Source organism: Crinia signifera, chromosome 4, assembly GCF_055691185.1.
Source record: "Crinia signifera chromosome 4, ASM5569118v1, whole genome shotgun sequence".
Taxonomy (NCBI): Eukaryota; Metazoa; Chordata; class Amphibia; order Anura; family Myobatrachidae; genus Crinia; species Crinia signifera.
Window position 1 is genome coordinate 168,950,621 of NC_139220.1, and position 20,558 is coordinate 168,971,178.

At 39.8% G+C, this 20,558-nt stretch overlaps 1 protein-coding gene and 1 long non-coding RNA gene across 3 annotated transcripts in view; one reads left to right on the forward strand and one right to left on the reverse strand.

The window, feature by feature from the left end:
* The window catches only part of LOC146074621 (uncharacterized), an 81,328-nt gene extending 68,112 nt beyond the window's left edge, over positions 1-13,216 (forward strand). For both annotated transcript variants that reach the window (XR_014473440.1, XR_014473439.1), the window contains exons 6-9: positions 3,401-3,636; positions 5,277-6,674; positions 6,756-6,848; positions 13,025-13,216. This is a non-coding gene — a long non-coding RNA (uncharacterized LOC146074621). The remainder of the gene's footprint in view (positions 1-3,400; positions 3,637-5,276; positions 6,675-6,755; positions 6,849-13,024) is intronic.
* SLC2A13 (solute carrier family 2 member 13) overlaps positions 1-20,558 on the reverse strand; it is a 216,138-nt gene that overhangs the window by 50,068 nt on the left and 145,512 nt on the right. The window contains exon 4 of the mRNA XM_083182944.1: positions 19,451-19,559. Within this exon, the coding sequence (XP_083039070.1) occupies positions 19,451-19,559 (109 nt within the window). The remainder of the gene's footprint in view (positions 1-19,450; positions 19,560-20,558) is intronic.

Genomic DNA, 20,558 nt, shown 5'->3' on the forward strand with positions numbered 1-20,558 from the left:
GTGAGGCATTGCCATACTCGGGAGAAATTGGTGCACAGATTTTGGGGTGCTTTTTCTCCTTCATACCTTATGAAAATGAAAAATTTTGAGCCAGAACTGCATTTTTGTGTAAAAAAATGTAATTTTTCATTTGCACAGCCCAGTTGTATCAAAATTGGTGAAACCCCTGGGGGTTTGAAATGTACACTATACCCCTAGATGAATTCCCTGAGGGGTGTAGTTTGCAAAATGGGGTCACTTGTGGGGGGCTTCCACTGTATTGGTGCTTTGGGGGTCTTGCTAATGCGACATAGCACCCACCAAAATTCCACCAGAATCTGAGCTGCAAAATACAAAAATCACTCCTTTCCTTCTGAGTCCTGCCATGCACCCAAATGGTATTTTTTGGTCACATGTGAGGCATTGCCATACTCGGGAAAAATTGGTGCACAGATTTTGGGGTGCTTTTTCTCCTTCATACCTTATGAAAATGAAAAATTTTGAGCCAGAACTGCATTTTTGTGTAAAAAAATGTAATTTTTCATTTGCACAGCCCAGTTGTATCAAAATTGGTGAAACCCCTGGGGGTTTGAAATGTACACTATACCCCTAGATGAATTCCCTGAGGGGTGTAGTTTGCAAAATGGGGTCACTTGTGGGGGGCTTCCACTGTATTGGTGCTTTGGGGGTCTTGCTAATGCGACATAGCACCCACCAAAGTTCCACCAGATTCTGAGCTGCAAAATACAAAAATCACTCCTTCCCTTCTGAGTCCTGCCATGCACCCAAATGGTATTTTTTGGTCACATGTGAGGCATTGCCGTACTCGGGAGAAATTGGGGCACAGATTTTGGGGTGCTTTGTCTCCTTCATTCCTTGTGAAAATGAAAAATTTTGAGCCAGAACTGCATTTTTGTGTAAAAAATTGAATTTTTCATTTTCACTGCCCAGTTGTACCACAATTGGTGAAACCCCTGGGGGTTTGAAATGTACATTATACCCCTAGATGAATTCCCTGAGGGGTGTAGTTTGCAAAATGGGGTCACTTGTGGGGGGGTTCCTAACTTTTAGCATCTTATGGTGCCTAGAAACCTACATGGTGCCTAAAAAATAATCTCATAAATAGGAGTCTCCAAAATCAAGTAGGTGCTCCTTCTATTATGAAGCCTGTGGTTTGGTCAACGTGCACACTAGGGCCACATATAGGATATTTATGAAAACAAAAGAATTGGGGGAATCAATTTTTAGTCACATTTCTCTAGTAAAATCTACTGTGTTCCTTAGAAAAATGTATTAAAATTGCAAATCTGCAAAAAAAATGAAATTTTGAAATTTCACCTACACTTTGTTTTAATTCCTGTGAAACACCTAAAGGGTTAACAAACTTCCAAAATGCTGTTTTGAATACTGTGAGGGGTGCAGTTTTTGAAATGGCATCATTTATGGGGGTGTCTCACATACAAGTCCCTCAAAGTCACATCAGAACTGAACTGGTCCCTAAAAAAATCAGTGTTTGAAATTTTCTTGAAAATTTGAGAATTTGCTATTCATATTTTAAGCCTCCTAGTGTCCCAAAAAATTAAAAGGAGGTTGAAATAATGATGGCAACATAAAGTAGACATATGGTCTATGTTAGTTAATAACTATTTTGAGTGGTATGATTATTTGTCTCACAAGCAGAAAATTTAACATTTTGAAAATTGCAAAATTTTCCATTTTTTTACGACATTTTGGTATTTTTCACAAAAAAACACAGACTGTATCGACCCAAATTTACCACTAACTTGAAGTACAATGTGTCACGAGAAAACAATCTCAAAATCACTGGGATAAGTAAAAGCAAAAAAAAGTTATCCCCACTTAAGTGATACCTATCAGATTTGAAAAAAAGGGCTCTGTCAGGAAGGCAAAAACAGGCTGCGGCGGGAAGGGGTTAATATTTCCAAACAGGTCAGACTATATACACGGTACATAGATGACCTCCTGTTAATTTGGGCTGGACCACCAACATCCCTCAAGAATCTAATTGAGGAAATCAACCTACGAGATGGCCCTATAAAATTCACATACTGTCTGGATGAAAAACAAGTAAACTACCTGGATGTATATATTAGACTTAATAAAGGAAAAATCAGTACATCAATTTTTCATAAACCAACCGATAGAAACACCTTGCTGGAGTACAGTAGCCACCACCCACCGGCACTCAAAAAGGGCCTCCCGAAGTCCCAAATGATCAGGGTAGCCCGGATCACCAATGATCAGTCTGAATTGGAAAACAACCTAGAGACAATGCAAGAAAGATTTATGGACCGGGGTTATGAATATAGAATCTTAGACAAACAGAAAAATGAAATCCTGGACATGCCGAGGGAGTCCCTTCTAAAAACAAGTGAAAGAAGATCATCAAGCAACAAAATCCCATTTGTATCTACGTTCACACCTGCTACACAACTATTGACCAGGGCGACAAAGGCGCTCTGGCCTATTGTCTCTAGTGATAAGACCTTGCCAATCTTCAAGGAGAAAACCATTATGCCCAGTTTCAAACGGGGAAAGAATTTAAAGGACATATTAGTAAAAACTAACATAATCCCTAAACCTAGTCCCACTATATTCAATGTTCAAACCAAAAGACCTGGCTGTTACAGATGCCCCTCCTGCACGACGTGCAAAACTATGGAGATGGGACATCAATTTAAACACCAACAAACAGGGAAACCGTTTCAAATCAGGCTTGTTTTAAACTGCAGATCACAATATATCATCTACACGATCAGATGTCCCTGCAGTAAAATATATGTGGGACAAACCATTAGAACTTTTAGGGAAAGAATGGCCCTACACCGTTCAGCCACATTGTCAACCACAAAGGGGAAACCGGTAGATCAACCCGTGGCGAGACATTTTAGGGAAAACGGACAACAGTGGCAGACTTGAAGAGCCAAATTATCGACCACATACCACCACTAATAAGAGGAGGCAACCGACAAAAATTATTGTCACAAAGAGAATCAGAGTGGATGTATAGATTGAATGCATTGGCACCTACAGGTCTAAATGAGATGATAGCCTGGAACGTATTTTTATAATTAGAAATATATATGTATTTGTATAGTTTCCATTTTTGGAGGTGATGTTGGTACTTTTATATAACAAAGATGACTATATGTGCCCCAATTATATATGGGGGGTGCATACAGTGCTGCGATTACAAAAATAGCCTTTTGATAATGATAATGTATCTCAATCTGCTGAAAAATATCGGTCAAGGCAATACATAATAGCCCACCACAAAAGCACTCGTTTTTTTATATTTAATAGCAGACTGCTTTTTACCATGTTTTTTAGATATTTGTAATGCACTTTATATCCAGTAATTTTGTATAGCTGGTCTTATTTATTTATTCACTTTTGGCAGATCTGTACGAGCAGAGCGGGGAAGCATGAGCCACCCGGAAGCAGCAATGCGGTTCATTCAACACAGCGTCGCTAGGCAACCAGTGGCACGCACGCTTGGGAAGTGGTCATCCTAGCGTCATGCTGCTGCTAGGTAACGGCACGTCGGGAGGGGAAGGACATCATCAACACTTCCGGTCTGGCGACTCCCGCACGCCGCAGAGATGCCGCCGTTTTCACCCCAGTCTGCTATAAAAGGTAAGACACTTCCACATTTTTCTTGCACAGCATTTTCACAGCACTTTATGCACCTTGGGAAAATACACGCCCTGATAAAAAGGCCAAGCAGCCTTGAAACGTCGACATGACGCCTCTGTATCTGACTACACTTATGGAATAAAGGAATTCATCTTTAAAGTAAGCCCGCAGAGTGCCACTTGTTTTCTTCCCCTCGGGGGGCCTGAAAATTGAGAACTATATATCTATATACATATATACATACATACATATATATATATACATACACACGCACGCACACACACACACATACAGTATTTAGCAATATTTTCTATTTTTTAACATTGAAGCCATTTACTATGTGTTATTTTTAGAAGTTATTGATATAAAATATAACACCAGATAATATATTATAAGTATTAGAGACAGACAAAAGGGCTGTGCAATAAGTTTCCAGATGTACAAAAAAGTATTCAGCAGAGAAGTCTATGAAACATTGCATAGGATTAAACCACTAGGTGAATCAGCTGGACCAGTCCAAATCAGGTATGTCGTCTACATACTGGATAAAGGTCTCTACTGCAGCTTCTGGTGATTTCATGAATCCCATGGATCTTGCACTTAAATTTGTGGGAATACATAGAAGTTACAAAAGAGGCCAGGTCTGGACTGTATGGCAGATGACTAAGCTCCTGGATGCATTCTTGGGCCAGAAAATCCACCACTTTCCAGGACTTATAGGCAGATGCAGTTTTAAGATGGAGAATGGCACAATGAACATGAGTTCATAGATGATGCCTGGAAATGGCTTTAAGCACTTGCGCCAAATATTGGTTGGCATATAAATCACAGTGAACTGCTGCTAACTCAACCTGGCATCTAACTCAACAATGGCCCACATAGCAGCAGCTTTGTCCCCTGATGTCGGCCACAGCACTCTTAGGGGGAAATTTACTAAAGGAAATTTGTAAAAAAAATAGGTGTATTTGTATTTAGAAATACACTTATTTTTGACATTTACTATCCCGATAATATGGCAATTCGTAGTCATATTTATGTGCTATCAATACGAATGGCCGCATTTTCGGGATAGTAATTGTCAAAAATAAGTGTATTTCAAAATACAAATACACCTATTTTTTACAAATTTCCTTGAGTAAATTTCCCCCTTAGTCTTTCAGGAACCACACCAAAATTTAGCAAACCACTCACGTACAATGGTTCTGTGCAATGTTTCCTCCCCAAAAGCAGTTTGCAGGCCATCAATGCTCTCCTACTGTTGCAGACCACTTTTGTAGTCATAGAAGGCCATGGCTGTACAGTTTCCTTTGTTGAGCTCCTAACAAGATTGTGAAGTAACCATGCTTATTTGGTATGCTGATTTTGTGCCTTGGTATTCCACAAAAACTTTAAGTCAGCAAATACAGTTCACAATCAGATTGCGTCTACCTAGGCATTGCACATCTGCAAACATTGCACATCCCTCGCACAATTTCCTCAATGGTTTTGGAAAGCCTGTATGAATGGACAATCTGTAAGGTTTGCAATTAAGAGTCACATTTTTTTTATTGTACCTACTGTATGCTTGAGTTTAGCAATTTATTGTATGTTTATACAAGGATTTGTTATTCAGACTCGATTTGTGTAATTTTTTCTCGCAGTTACAGAGTAGAGCAAATTACCTCTGATCCAATGGTTTCACCGCAAACTCAACAAAAAGTACAGTAGGTTTGTTTGCAGAGACTCTCAGGAGCCTTGATTGTAGTAAATGCAAGTATGATATTAATTATTTGGACTGTGACAGTTTATCAAATATTTCCTTGCAAAATCTAAATGTGGGTAAGACTAGTTGAGCCCTAAAGTACATTACATTGTTCACCCATTTAAAAAGCCCTACTCTCTGTTGATGTAGATAAACCATCAGTTGCTAAACATGTTGCAGGAATATATGATCAAAGATTTCCTATGTTTGTTAACAGCAAGCATCCCTCCCCTCAGATGGGGTGTGGACTGCAATAAGATGCTTTTGCAGAGTGTTTAGGATTAACCATTTGAACACTTTATCATTGAGTCAATATGGTACAGTACGTCGATTCCTCAGCAGTTATCTATACAATAATATTGGTTGTCCAGGCATCAAAAACATATGTTTGTTTACTTTTGTTCTTCACCTGTTCACTAATTGAATAGAATAGAATTGTTCTTCATTTGACCTGTGTAGCCTTTCTTTGCTTATTGAGGATGATCTCTTTATGTATTTTATCTTTGAATACATTTTAATTTGTACATAAATATTTCTATTTTATCATACACCATCTATGCCTGTTGTAAGCCCCTGTATATGTTTTTCCTCATTTCAATATTATTGTTGACACTTGCATGCTAGTCTTAATATTTAGTATACATCTTTATGTTTGGTTGTCTTGACAAACTGTTGTGTCACACACGGTTTATTTTTTTGCCTTTAGTAAATTTGTCATATAGATGCGGAGTCCAAATTTGCAACTACAGTATTAGTATTATCAGTATGTTCTTAAACGTCAGTTGCTTTGGCAACCTATTAGGTAATTCCAGGTGGTTGTCATGCAGATTCTGTGCCAGTACCGGTTTCTCCATTTTGGGATGTATAAGGATAATAATGCATTATGGGTAACCCCGTGGAAACATGAAGAAAAAAATTAAAAAATAATAATAATAATATACTATTCTTACTGCCTTACAAGATTAATATCCATCATATAAGAATGGTCACAATGCCTAATTACTATAGTTATAACACAAGTGGAGTAATAATATCAGCCTAATATCCATGACCTTAGTAATTTTTTATTAAGAAATCTGACCAATTAGCTGCAGGAAACAGAGCTCCAGTCTACAGGTAACATTGCCTAATTACCAATTATCATTTGACTAGGACATGTGTGTGATTGCTGTTTTTCACTATGTTGGAAATTTTAAACTTCTAAAAACTATGATGTAAAAACATGTTTATATTTTGGAATAGGCTTATTTGTTCAGAAGCCGCACAGCTGGAATTGCATCGTTTTTATCATTTATTGGTATGTGTTTTCATTTATGTCCATATTAAATTATAATTAGAGGAATATTTTTTAACTAATAGTATTTTTCACCTTAATTAGGTGATTATACGAGTTTTTAAACATTTGAAAGGATCTTTAATACCTCAAAACTTCTATGGAAATATGGAGCAGTACCATAACCTAATTATATAGGTATGTGCACACCAATATAATTCAACTATATGAGTATAACTTTAGCTGTATGTTAATTATATAATCACTTTATATATTTCCTAGATCAACAATTAAACAAAGGAATAATCCTTGCACTAATAAAAATCCCAGTTATATCTAAGGGTATGTAATTTCCCATCACAATTACTTATATATATTCTTAATGTGCACAAGATTATTGTTCACGTAGCTTATAAAATTGTATTATAGGAACATCTTCCTGTTCAATGGATAATCCACAGTAATTTGAACAAAAAACATATTTTCTGGAAGGTATATTATCTGGAAAATATTTTTATATTTTTTATATGTTCACCTCCAATAATGAACTTATCACTACCTTGTACCCACACCACCACCCTGTCTTCTTTTGCTCCTTATTACTATAATCCTATCAGCTATTTATCTAATATGTAATAATGTATCCTTGTATTGTATACTCTGTACAGTATTTAAATTGTACCATGATAAGATATTGATTACAATATTTATGTTCTTAGACTTATTAATATCCCCCTGATGAAGTCACTTGGTTGACGAAACGCGTTGGGATCTTTTTTGTATTCTGTTGACATCTGGAAAACCTTATAATAAAAAGCATCTTGTGGATGAACAACGCCTCTTCTTAAAAACTGTGTTGGAGACTACGAACAATCCCGTTAAAACTGTTGATGTTAATTGAGAGTTATAGGCGCCAGATCACTATTGGGTTGTGTGTGTGTATATATATATATATATATATATATATATATATATGTGTGTGATGGCGGCACTCAGACGGCTTGAAATAACAGGAGACCACACAGGTTCAAGATCTTTCGAGACTTAATCTCGTCATTAGGATTAAATCTCGAAAGATTTTGAACCTGTGTGGTCTCCTGTTATTTCAAGCCGTCTGAGGGCCGCCATCACACCAGTTTATATTTGCCAACCCTGTTTGGGCTAGAGCTTGGGAAGGCACCGGGCGCATATCACATATTGGAAGCAAAGGAGTGTCGGCTATTCGACTATATATATATATATATATATTTATATATATATATATATGGGAAATTGAAGAGGGCACTCACCAAGTTTTGTAAAACATCAACTGATTTTTATTGGCATCTGATAACCAAGCGTATCGACGTGACGTTACGTTTCGGTCCAAAACAGACCATCCTCAGGACAAGGTTCAGCATTACAAACAACTGTCAGCAGACATGCAACCTGGCATCCACCTTCCAGAGAGGATACATCTACACTGCCTCACCGGGTCAGCATATATACCCCTGGACAGGAAGTGATGTCACCACTGGCTGTCCATTGGTCCCACAGCTCCACAGTTAAGCCACACTCTAATATTAAAACACACTACTATACAATTATATAAACATGGCGTTTGGGTGTATAACTATCTTATAGATGGTAATCCAGCACAGCCGCCACGGTGCGTTCCACAGGCTTTAGTGGAATTGTGAAACTTTGTTTCCCGTTTGTGTATGCCCCATGAGAAGCGCTCTGCATTCCACACAGATACGCTGACATACCGGGCGGCGTGTGGTACATGTAACACTTATTCCGGTCAATAATTTTGTAAAATATATGCAGATTCTCGATTTGGGATGATTTTAACATCTAGGTAATTGATGCTTGTGCTGTCGCAATCTAATGTGAAGTGGATTGTGTCATCCATATCATGCATTTGGTAACTGAATTAGTTTTATCCCAGATAACCAGGATGTCATCTACAGTATATAACTTGTAAAAAAAGAGGAGACGACCGGAAAAATTTATGTTATTCAAGAACAGGCATGTTCCATTATTTATTTACAGTTTCTTATATAGCGCAGCAGATTCCGTTGCGCTTTACAATAGTAGACAATGATAAAACAAACTGGGTAACAACAGACAGACTTAGAGGTAGGAGGGCCCTGCTGCAAGCTTACAATCTATATCGATATAGGAGAGAAACACAAGGATAGGCACCAGTAATAGCATAGCAGTCCCACCAAGTTACAAGTCCAGAAGGGAAGCTATAAAAATACATAAGTGCCTCAGAGGGTTATGCTTGTGGTACTTAAACATGGTAGGCTTGCCTGAAGAGGTGAGTTTTCAGGCAATGCTTGAAAGTTTGGAGGCTAATGGAGAGTCTTATTGTGCGTGGAAGGGCATTCCATAGGATGGGAGCAGCCCGATGAAAGTCCTGTAATAGTGAATGGGAGCTAGTGATCCGTGCAGAAGAGAGACAGATCTTGTGAAGAGCGGACCGAGCGAGATGGGAGATATTTAGAGATAAGTAAAGAGATATATGCTGTTGCAGTATGGTTAATAGCTTTATATGCGAGTAAAAGTGTTTTATATTGAATACGGTAAGATACAGGCAACCAATGGAGGGACTGGCAGAGTGGAACAGCAGACGATGAGCATCTTACAAGGAAGATCAGCGTAGCAGCAGCATTTAAAATGGATTGCAGTGGTGAAAGTCTGTTCTTGGGAAGATCAGTTAGGAGACTATTGCAATCAATGCGGGATATAATGAGTGCATGGATAAGAGATTTAGTAGTGTCTTGTGAGAGATAGGGTCGTATTTTGGATATGTTTTTTAGATGCATGTAACATGATTGGGAGACAGATTGAATGTGGGGTAAAAAAGGACAGTTCAGAGTCAAGGATGACCCCTAGGCAACGAGCTTGTGGGGTAGGGTAGATTGTCAAGTTGTCAACAGTGATGGAGATATCAGGATGGTAACTGCTCTTGGCAGAGGGGAATATAAGTAATTCCATTTTGCAAATATTGAGTTTGAGTTGGAAAGAAGACATGCAAGATGAGATGGCAGAGACACATTCAGATACTCGGGCCAAAACCGCTGGTGACAATTCTGGGGTTGATAGATAGATTTGAGTATCATCCGCATATAAGTGATACTGAAATCCAAAAGAGCTGATTAGTTTGCCAAGAGAGGAAGTATAGATTGAGAAAAGCAGAGGACCTAAGACTGAGCCTTGCGGAACTCCGACTGTCAGAGGTAGTGAAGAAGAGGTAGAGTCAGAGAAGTGGACACTGAAAGAGCGATCAGATAGGTAAGATGAGAACCAGGAAAGGGCAGTATCATTAAGACCTAGGGAGTGTAGTGTTTGTAAGAGAAGAGTGTGATCCACAGTGTCAAACGCAGCAGAAAGATCTAGAAGAATAAGTATTGAGTAATGGCCTTTAGACTTTGCAGTTACCAGATCATTTACCACTTTAGTCAGTGCTGTCTCAGTGGAGTGTTGAGAGCGAAAGCCTGACTGAAGCGGATCTAATATGGCATGAGAGTTAAGAAATTGTGTGAGGCGAGAGTAGACAAGTCTCTCCAGTAGTTTGGAGAGGCATGGGAGCTGAGAGATAGGACGATAGATAGAGAGAGAGTTAGGGTCGGAATTGTGTTTTTTCAGAATGGGAGTAATCACTGCATGCTTGAGCAGAGAATGAAAAGTACCAGTAGCAAGAGAGAGATTGCAGATTTTAGTTAAGGTTGGAATAATCACAGGTGATAGATTTTTAATGACTTGCACAGGTATAGGATTGAGAGGAGAGGTAGTAGAGTAGGAGGATAAGAAGAGTGTGGATACTTCCTTTTCATTTGCGGGCTCAAATGAAGAGAAAGTGCCAGAGGGTTCAGCAGGGGAAAAAAGTGTGTTAGAGGTTGAGGAAGAGCATACCATTTCATCTCGGATGTTATCAATATTGTCCTTAAAGTAGGAGGCAAGTTCTTGTGCACTGATGGTAGCCGGTGGGGGAGGAGGGGGAGGGTACAGAAGAGACTTAAATGTGTTAAAAAGTCGCTTAGGGTTGGTGGCATGAGAAGAAATGAGAGATTGGTAGTATGTTTGTTTGTCAGTGTTCAAAGCATTGCTGTAGGAGTGGTAGCTAGTCTTATATGTGAGGAGGTTAGTCATATTACGAGATTTACGCCATTGGCGTTCTACTTTACGTGACTGATTTCGTAGTTGCCTTGTTTTTTTGGAGCGACACGGTTGGCATTTAAGCCTATGTGGGGTGTACTGGGAAGCTGGAGCCACTTCATCAAGGGCTGTTTCTAGTGTCTGGTAGAGGTGGGAAACAGCAGAGCCAGGAGAGGTAAACGTAGAAATTAGTGAGAGAAATCCATTGCGAACATATAGGAGTTCGCAAAATTGGGGGCTAGGTTCAACTCCATAGTGCACCCCAGCAGTTGAATGTAGTATTCTTCATTGAAAATAAAGTAATTGTTAAACCAGCATCCTTTCTAATAGCTGTACAAAGAATTTCTGTTCTCTGGCAAATGCCAAATGTCCTGCATGGTGTTGGGCTGTAAGCACAACTCCCACCTGTGGATGTCGGGCCTTCATGCCACCCGCATGGAGTCTGTTTCTGACCGTTTGAGTAGACACATGCACATTTGTGACCTGCTGGAGGTAATTTTGCAGAGCTCTGGCAGTGCTCTTCCTGTTCCTTCTTGCACAAAGCAGAGGTAGTGGTCCTGCTGCTAGGTTGTTGCCCTCCTACGGCCTCCTCCACATCTCCTGATGTACTGGCCTGTCTTCTGATAGCGCCTCCATGCTCTGGTCACTATGCTGACTGACACCGCAAACCTTCCTGCCACAGCTCACATTGATGTGCAATCCTGGATGAGCTGCACCACATGAGCCACTTGTGTGGGTTGTAGACTCCGTCTCATGCTACGACTAGCGTGAAAGCACCGCCAGCTTTCAAAAGTGGCAATTTTCACCTGTTGTCTATTCCATTTGCACAACAGCATGCAATGTTGATTGTCAATCAGTGTTGCTTCCTAAGTGGGCAGTTTGATTTCACAGAAGTGTGATTGACTTGGAGTAACATTGTGCTGTTTAAGCGTTCCCTTTATTTTTTTGAGCAGTGTCGATATATATTATCTATGAGTATTGTCTGTGAGTCTCCGAAACACTGCCATCTGCTGGCAGAGAGTAAACCACCTCTCTTTCTCACACATGAACAAACACAGAAGGTAGCAGACTACCTTTCAAAGCTTTATTTAGTATATGTGAAATATTACACCAACTTCTTTAAAAAAAAAAAAAGAAAGCACAACTGTATTGATTACCAGACTTATTTTAGAATACCAAATAGTTTTTATAACTATACTTTGGTGATTTTTAAAATATACACATATAGTTATTTTCCATATTTTTTTTTTTTTTTTGAAATATGTTTATTGGGTTTTACAATTTCAAATATAACATATAACATTGTATGACATATAACATTGTATGATGTATAACATTGTATGATGTAGTGCTGTTTACATCATCTTTGTTAGTTTGGACATTTTAAGCAATATAAACAGTAACTGAATTTTACATATCTTAGATTGACAGCATTAATTTGGGTATTTTAAGGGTAATGGTGTTGTGAGCTCTTTTTCCGTCCTTTAGAAATGTCCCGTAGACTTTGGTGTGAATAAACGTTGTGCTTGTTATCTATATATGATTTAACTTGATAGAGTTCCATGGGTGCTTGGAAGTGGCTCTGGTGATTATCCACTTTTATCTTGCTGTCAATCGTTTATATTGCTTTCAAACAACACTTACATCATTGGATACTTTATAATTATGGATAGAACATATATTTAGAAAAGAGATGGGGGGGGGCAGATGAGGGATAGTTGAGGGGGGGTAAGGGGGTGGGGGGGAGGTAAGGGAGGTAAGGTGGGTCCTCTGATCATTTAGTTTCGGTTACGGATCGTTTGGGTCATAACTCATATAAACAGTGCATATAATAGACATTCTAACAATCACATTTCTTTTCATTATCACAGGAATAGGTTTTGGTTTATTCATCCTTCTGTAGTGGACCCCATCTTTCTCGTAACTTTGTCGGCTGTGTGGACTGTATTTGTGCATTATATACTTCGTAGTTCATCATTCTGGTCAGGAATTGAATTAATGAGTCTATTGAGGGAGTTGTTTTACTGAGCCAGTGTTTCATTATAAGTTTTTTCCCTGCCGTAACCATCAATGTCATAAAGGGGATGTACCTGCTGCTTTGCTGGCTAAGTTCCCATATGTCGAAGTTGGCAAAAAGGATAGGATATGGATGTAACGTTACTTTCGTGTTTAATATTGCAGAGATGTAATTTATCACTTTATTCCAGTATTTTTTTATTTTTCCACAGGACCAGATATTATGATAGAAGGTCGCCGGTGTCAAGCCACATTTCATGCAGGCTCCAGACAAAATGTTTCCTTTGGGCTGGGGATATATATGCTCTCTGCACTATCTTTATATGTGTTTCTTGTAGTAGGGCAGACCTTAGGACACGTATTGTAGATTCATAGTATTTGAAAATTGTATCGCATGTATCCAATAAAGGCATATCTCCAAGCCATTGCCTCCTAGTTTGTTCTGTTACTTTTGGTGCGTTTAGTGCCATAAGTTCAGTGTATAGTGTTTTAATTTTATAGTTTGGTTTTTCAAATTTGGCTATATGTTTTTGTAGTGTGTTTGTTTGTGTGTTTGTCAGTAGTGTATCTGGTAGTGATGCTGCATAGTGTGATAGCTGAATGAGTGGGAAGATGCTGTGCGTGTTTAGATTATATTTGGATCTCAATTGCATTGAGTTAAGTTGGTTGCCCCCCGGGGTCAAAGACTTGGGTCACCATTCTCAGTCCTTTGTTGAGGATGTGTTTGAAAGCCGGGTTTTCCATCCCTGGGGTAAATTTGGGGTTTCCCCAAATAGGTAGCCACCTGGATGTGTGTGTAGGTATTTGTAGGGATTTGCATATTGCATGCCATGCCCTGTAGGTTTCCTTAAATAGCAGATGATTAATGATGTGTTTCAGGATATGGTGTCCTGGTGTGTGCAGGAGGGCTCCCGGGGAAAAGGGATGAAAGAGAGCACAATCTAGTTGGTATACAGTAAACTTACTGGATTCTAGAAGCCAGTCCATAGCATATCTGGAATGCAGTGCCCTGGAATATTGTAGAAGATTGAGAATGCCCAATCCCCCCAATGCCTTGGGCATTTGTAGTTTGGCTATGGCTATCCTTGGTTTTCCAGATTTCCATATAAATTTAGTGCATGCTTTTAGGAATCGCTGAGTATCTTGGGAGGTAAGTTTGAGGGGTAGTAATTGTAATATGTATTGCAGTCTTGGTAGGATGATTGTCTTAACTATTTCTATTCTACCCATCATAGACAAAGGGAGGTCGTGCCATACATCTAGGGTTCGCTGTGCCTTTTGGATGGCTGGGGTTATGTTGAGTTTATATAATGTATCTGGTATATGAGTGATCTGAATTCCCAAGTATTTAATTTGAGTTTGTTGCAACTTAATCGTATTTAGGTCTGGGTTTAGTGTAAAATTGGGCTTGGCTCCTCTTAGCATCAGGAGCTCTGATTTTGATACGTTAATTCTGTATCCCGAGAAACTCCCGAATTGTTTTATTATCTGCATGGCAATTGGTACAGAGTGCTCCGGGTGTGATATAAAAAGTAACATGTCATCTGCGAATAATGCTATTCTCAGATCCACTCCTTTTATATTAATTCCCTGATAGAGCGGCGATTCGCGTAGTGTCACTGCAAGTGGTTCTAATGCCAATGCAAACAATAATGGGGACATAGGGCACCCCTGCCTCGTGCCTCTCATAATTGGGAATGGGTCTGATATGCTGCCATTGCATAGTATTCTAGAGGAGGAATCTCTATATAGCGTCCTGAGCCAGTCCACGAAAACTCCCGGGAAGCCAAATTTCCCCAACGTGTAGAATAAGTGGTCCCAGTGCACCATGTCAAATGCCTTCTCGGCGTCTAGTGATAATATTGCTTTAGTTGAGTTTGACACGGTGCACTGGGAATCGCAAACCGCCGCCAGGACACGTCTGATATTGGTCACTGGTTGTCTCTCCATCACAAAGCCTGTTTGATCCTCGTGGACTAGCCCCGGGACTATTATTTTAAGTCTCCCTGCTAGAATCTTAGTAAGTAGCTTGTAGTCTATGTTAAGGAGAGATATCGGCCTGTATGAGGCTGGGTCCGATAGCTCTCTGCCTGGTTTTGGAAGGACTCTGATATTGGCCAAATTAAAGTGTGCTGGTGGTGATGTGGCTTTGAGTATGGAGTTAAATACTCTTGTTAGACAGGGGGTGATTTTGTTTTGTATCAATTTATAGTATTCTGAGGTAAGACCGTCTGGTCCTGGTGCTTTGTTTGGTTTCAATGAGGCAATTGCCTCCTGTACTTCCTCTTGTGTAATATCTGCTATTAGAGCTTTCGCTCGCTCTTTGGATAGTTTGGGTAGATTTAAATTGTCCCAGAAGTGTTTCCTCTGGGCCGTGTCTGTGTGAGGATTAGAATACAGTGTTTAATAAAATTTGTGTAATTCCTGGGCGATTTCATTGTTTGTCTTTGTCATTATGCCGTTTGCTTTCCTTAAGGGGTGGATTACAGCAGGGGCTCTTTGGCCCTGTAGTAAGTTCGTGAGTAATTTGCTTGACTTATTGCCAAATTGGTTAAATCTTGCCTCTCTTTTAAAGGAGTACCAAGATTCTAATTGTGCTATTAGGTTTTCATGATTAGTGCGAGCTTTGGTGTATTGAGCTTTAATAGTGGGTGTGGGTGTTATTTTAAGTTGCTGGTAGGTTTCAGTGAGGAGTCGCTGGGATTCCACATAGTCCCGTGTAAGGCCTCGTTTTTGTGAGGATGAGAAGGAGATGATTTCTCCTCGTATCGTGGCCTTTGATGCCTGCCAAAACAGGACTGGGTCTGCTTCTAGTGTCTCTTTGTTATCACTGTGGTATTGATCCCATGCAGTTTTAATTTTTTCTTTTAATTTTGGGGAGGTGGATAATGAGGATGGGCATCTCCAGGATATGTAAGTGGACTGCTCTCGGGATAGTTTAATTGTGGTTCTCACTACTGCGTGGTCTGAAATGGTGATGGGCTCTATCTCTACCTCGTCCACTTGCGGAAGGAATGTATGTGAGACTAGTAGGTAGTCTATTCTTGATAATTGACCCGTGGAGGCGGATAAGCATGTGTAATCTTTTTCTGTGGGGTGTATTACCCTCCACAGGTCTATTAATTGTAATTGCAGAGCTAGTGCCTGCACTCCAAATTTTGGTAGTTTACTTCTGTTTTTGTTCTCTATTTGCCTGTCCATGGTTAGAGATGACACTAAATTGAAATCTCCGCCAAGTATCATTGGTGTGTTTAGATGTGGTGTGAGGAGGGATATTATTTTTAGGAAGAATGGCTTGGAGTATGCATTGGGTGCGTATATCGTCATACATATGAATGATTGGGAACCTTGTTCCATGTGACATTTCAGATAGCGACCCATTGGGTCTGCCACTACCTCGGAAACTGTGATGGCTAAGCTAGATTTAACTAGTATTGCTAGGCCTCTAGCTTTGGATGTGTAGGGGGCCGCTGCTGCTAATTTCCAGCCCATCATGGCTAGTTTGCGTGTTTCAGGTTCTGTTAGATGGGTTTCCTGTAACAGAGCTATGTCTAGTCGTATTTTGTTCAGATAAATCAATACACTTTTACGCTTCTTGGGAGAGTTGATTCCCCCAATGTTCCAGCTACCTATTCTCAATGTCATTCTTGATTTGTATGTGTCTTATGGGTATTTTTGTGATGTTAGTATCCAGATATTTTAAGACTCTATTTTCCTCTTGGGTATGATTCAGTTTCAGTACCCTCTTTTTGTTTAACCCACGTGTTTTGGGGGAGGGGGGAGTAGGGTAGTCCGAGGGAAAGGTGGGAATGGGCGGGAACAACAAATAAAACATTATAGTAAACTTCCGACATAAAGTACATCGGTAATTAAACATTACGTTTAGTTTTCTTAGGAGAAGATCGGCTCCTAGAGCCAACCGCCCCACTGTACTATATAAATTAACTTTTAAAGACAGTATATATAAACGCTGGCGACATTAGAGGTTCAGTCTTTTGTGTACGTCACCATATTCTCTAACAAAAGAATTATACTGCATAATATTATAATAACTTATCAACTTTGCATTAGCGCATACAATACTTGTGTTCTTTCTGCTTTAGTCCTCTCCTGATGATCGATTTCTTATCTTGGAGGGCAGGTGATCATGTGTTCTTTATTAGTCGACCTTCACTTTGGAAGTTAAGGGTCTGTCCCTTAAAGCTGAAGTTCTGTAATTCATCTGCGGTGTCTTCATCCGAAGCACATGTGCTGTGTGCTGGGGACGCTGGCTGTGATGCGCTGGTGGTCGGCGCCATCTTGGGCGCGCGTTCTCCTTTACTTCTGTCCCGCCGCGATCGTGATTTGGAGCCAGGCATCTCCGTTGGCGTGCGGGTGTTCAGCGGTGTCGTCTGCTGTGCCTTCGGGGGTATGCTGTTGTCTTTCTGAGGCTGTAAGCCTTGAATTAGGTGTGCTGGGGCGGTTGTCTGAGCGGAGCGAGCCCTCCTAGCTGCTGCTCATTCAGCCGCCGGAACCGGAAGTCAGCTTTCCATATGTTTATTACATTCACAACCTAGCGCTATCATTGCTATTGTCAGAGTACATGAATCAACCAAAATTTGTTTGTTCATACCAAAGGTTTTTTTTACATTATCATTACTTCATGCCCAGGGACACAAATGGTTAATAGTATTCTTCAATGAAATTGAAAAATGAATGATCCATATCTGTTACCGACATATTTGTTACTGAATTGTGATAGAAAGTGAGGACATTGGTTGAGCACAGTGTATAGGAACAAAATTAATCCCAGCATATAGAGCAGCAATAATTAAAGATGAAAAAGCAGGGCTATATGCAGTGACCTGGCAATGATCATCAGGGACATCATGTCTAGTAATGCCAAATACAGTCACCTCATATTTACGGTTGCATACAAATATAAAACTGGTATCCAGGTGTGCATTTTGATATGGAGCAATACTAAATACAGTTAAATGTGTTCTCATTTCTTTTTCTGCAATCCTTGTGCATCTTTACAGAAATATCCAGTATTCTAAAGCAGATTCTGTTTGCAATAATTCACTGTGTATGCATACACAGCGAAAGAGACCAAAATATGCAAAAGGATTATAAAAAATAAAAAAATATTAAAGTATCAAGCAACAACATACAGAAGTATTAAAAGTAAAGTGCAAATGTTGGGAAAAGATACAACATGTTACTCACAAGAGTAAAATAACTTTCATATATTAAACCAGCTCAGACACTGGACTCAGAGCTCCCATGTGTTAAGTCCTTGGGAATATCCCAGTCAGGGTTCGAAAACCTGGGACTGTTAACACAGATCAGACCCTTTCAGACATAATCAGAACCCAGGTCGATGTACATGCAACAGATAAAAATGTGGACTTTTGTCTTACAGTATGTCTGAAAGGGGTATGAGTATTTACTAATTAAACATCCTATTGCAGTAGAAGGGAATTAATCACATGCAGTGTGAAAGATTGCATTGTGGTTGATTAAGTGCGAGTTGTTTTTTATTGCATTTGTACTGAAAATGTCTTGCTATGTTAGATCAGTTCATTGAAATGTTTAAGATACAAATCACGTATGCTTGTTATTATATATGGTTATGACACAATCACTTATTGGATTAAATATAGTTGTAAAAATCCCAAAGTAAATATATATACTGTATTTACTGACATAATTATAGAGAAAAGCAGTTATTTATCCAGATCTAGGGGTGTATTCAATGTGGCGGCGAGGGGGGTTTGTACGATGAGGATGGCTTATTTTCGGTGAGGAAAAGCCATCCTCGCCGTCCAACCCCCCTCAGCGTATTCACTGTTTGGGAGAAATCATCGCTATTAGAGGAGGGCGAGGATCCCTTTAAACGGTGAGGTTTCCCACCACATTTTGTGCCAAGCGCTGCCATTTTAATGGGCATACTTGTCGTTTCCACCTCACAGTGAGGTGGAAACGGCGAGTGAAGGGGAGGCAATTGAATACACTGATGGGGAGCTATTGGCACTGCTCGCCATCATAGCTCACCATCGGAGAACTGAATACACCTCTTAGTAGTAAGAAATGTTACATATTTATAATAATGGTAATGACAGAAACAGGTAATCTAACTGTATAACACATTGGTGCTGATTCCGAGTTGGATGAATATTAGTTGATGGACACAAAAGAATAGTTTTTGCATAAAGCGCTTATGTATATGCAAATATATATTACGTTTTTATATATCAGTCCTATTCGCAGTTGGACTGAACTTGGTCGGATAGATTTGGCTGGTAAATTGTGTAATTTGGGAGGAAACTTGAGTCATGTGAATGGGGTAGGGTAGGCTGGTTTAGGCAAAACTTTTGCACTTTGCATAAGGCTGGTGCAAGTGCCAATACTAATTGCTTGCGGCAGCTAGTGTAAAATTAGTGGGGGCTAGGCTTTCTGCTTGCTAACACACAGACCTCTGTATTAGCTGAAAGGAATCATGCATTAACATAAGTTTAATTGGCTCCAGCGGCTGTCTGCAAATACCGCCACTGTATCCAACTCAAGATCAGACCCATTGTTCTAGTGGAGATATTCCTTAAATCTAAAAATCAGAATATGGCAACGAAAACAAAGAATTAAAAAGAAATACATACATGACTGTGTTGATACCCGCAAGCTGTTGGAACATTTGTAATCCACAACCAACTAGAAGAGCGCGGCGTGTCGGAGGGTAAATTAACATTCTGTAAATAACCGGTCCTCCTTCAAAATAAACAAAACAACATTGACTCAGGGGTAAACTTTATATGGAGATTTATCAAATATGTATATGCCTTAGCTTTATGCAACAAGTTAATGGAATGCATATACACAAACAAAGCCAAAACACTAGTTATAAAGTATTACAAAATACACTGGAATTCAAAGAAATACTGTTAACTGCCTCTATATAATACAGTAAGTGATCAAAAGCTATGATTGCACCCCCCCCCCCATAATTGTAACATACAAAACCATACAAAATATTTTTAGCTGTTCCATCTACATATATTAGATGATGAATACACATCCCACCTGGAGGGGATACATAAGAATGACCATTACGCAGGATGCCAGCATTCAATATACAGACTCCGGCTTCTTGTAGGAGGGAATCTAGATAGGCGTCAGGAAAATATACTTACCATGCCCCATTCCATTGCAGCCTAACCCTTTCACACCTGCAGCCTGACCTTTCCCACTAGTGCCTAACCCTAAACTCTGCACTCCCTGCCCGGCAGCCTAACCCTAACTCCCCCCAGCAGTGACTAAACAAAACCCTCCCCCCATGCCCAGCCTGACCCTAACGCACCCCAAATACTTACCTATCAGGATACCAGCTGTCATATTCCAGCGTCAGCGTCTTCATCCTTTCGAGATTGTGGCGCCGATCATCTGATTGCAGTAAGGATGCCAGTATTTGGTATACTGACCCCCGTTATGCGGATTGCATCCCATCTGGAGGATCTGTTGCTATTACGCTAGGCTCTATAGTTCACACAAGTTTACAGGGTTATGGGCTGTCCTGACAAAACTAGCAACTCTATGCTACAATATTACAAAGTACTGCATTGTGGGATCACATTTAAAAAGGGAGGATGGGATTTTAGGGGCGACTGATTCTAGAACGCTGTTAACGGTATAGTGCAGTTATCTGCCAAGAACTGTACACAGAGTTAGGCTTGCTATAGAAGAGTCTTATGAAGTATAGTCAAAAGAACA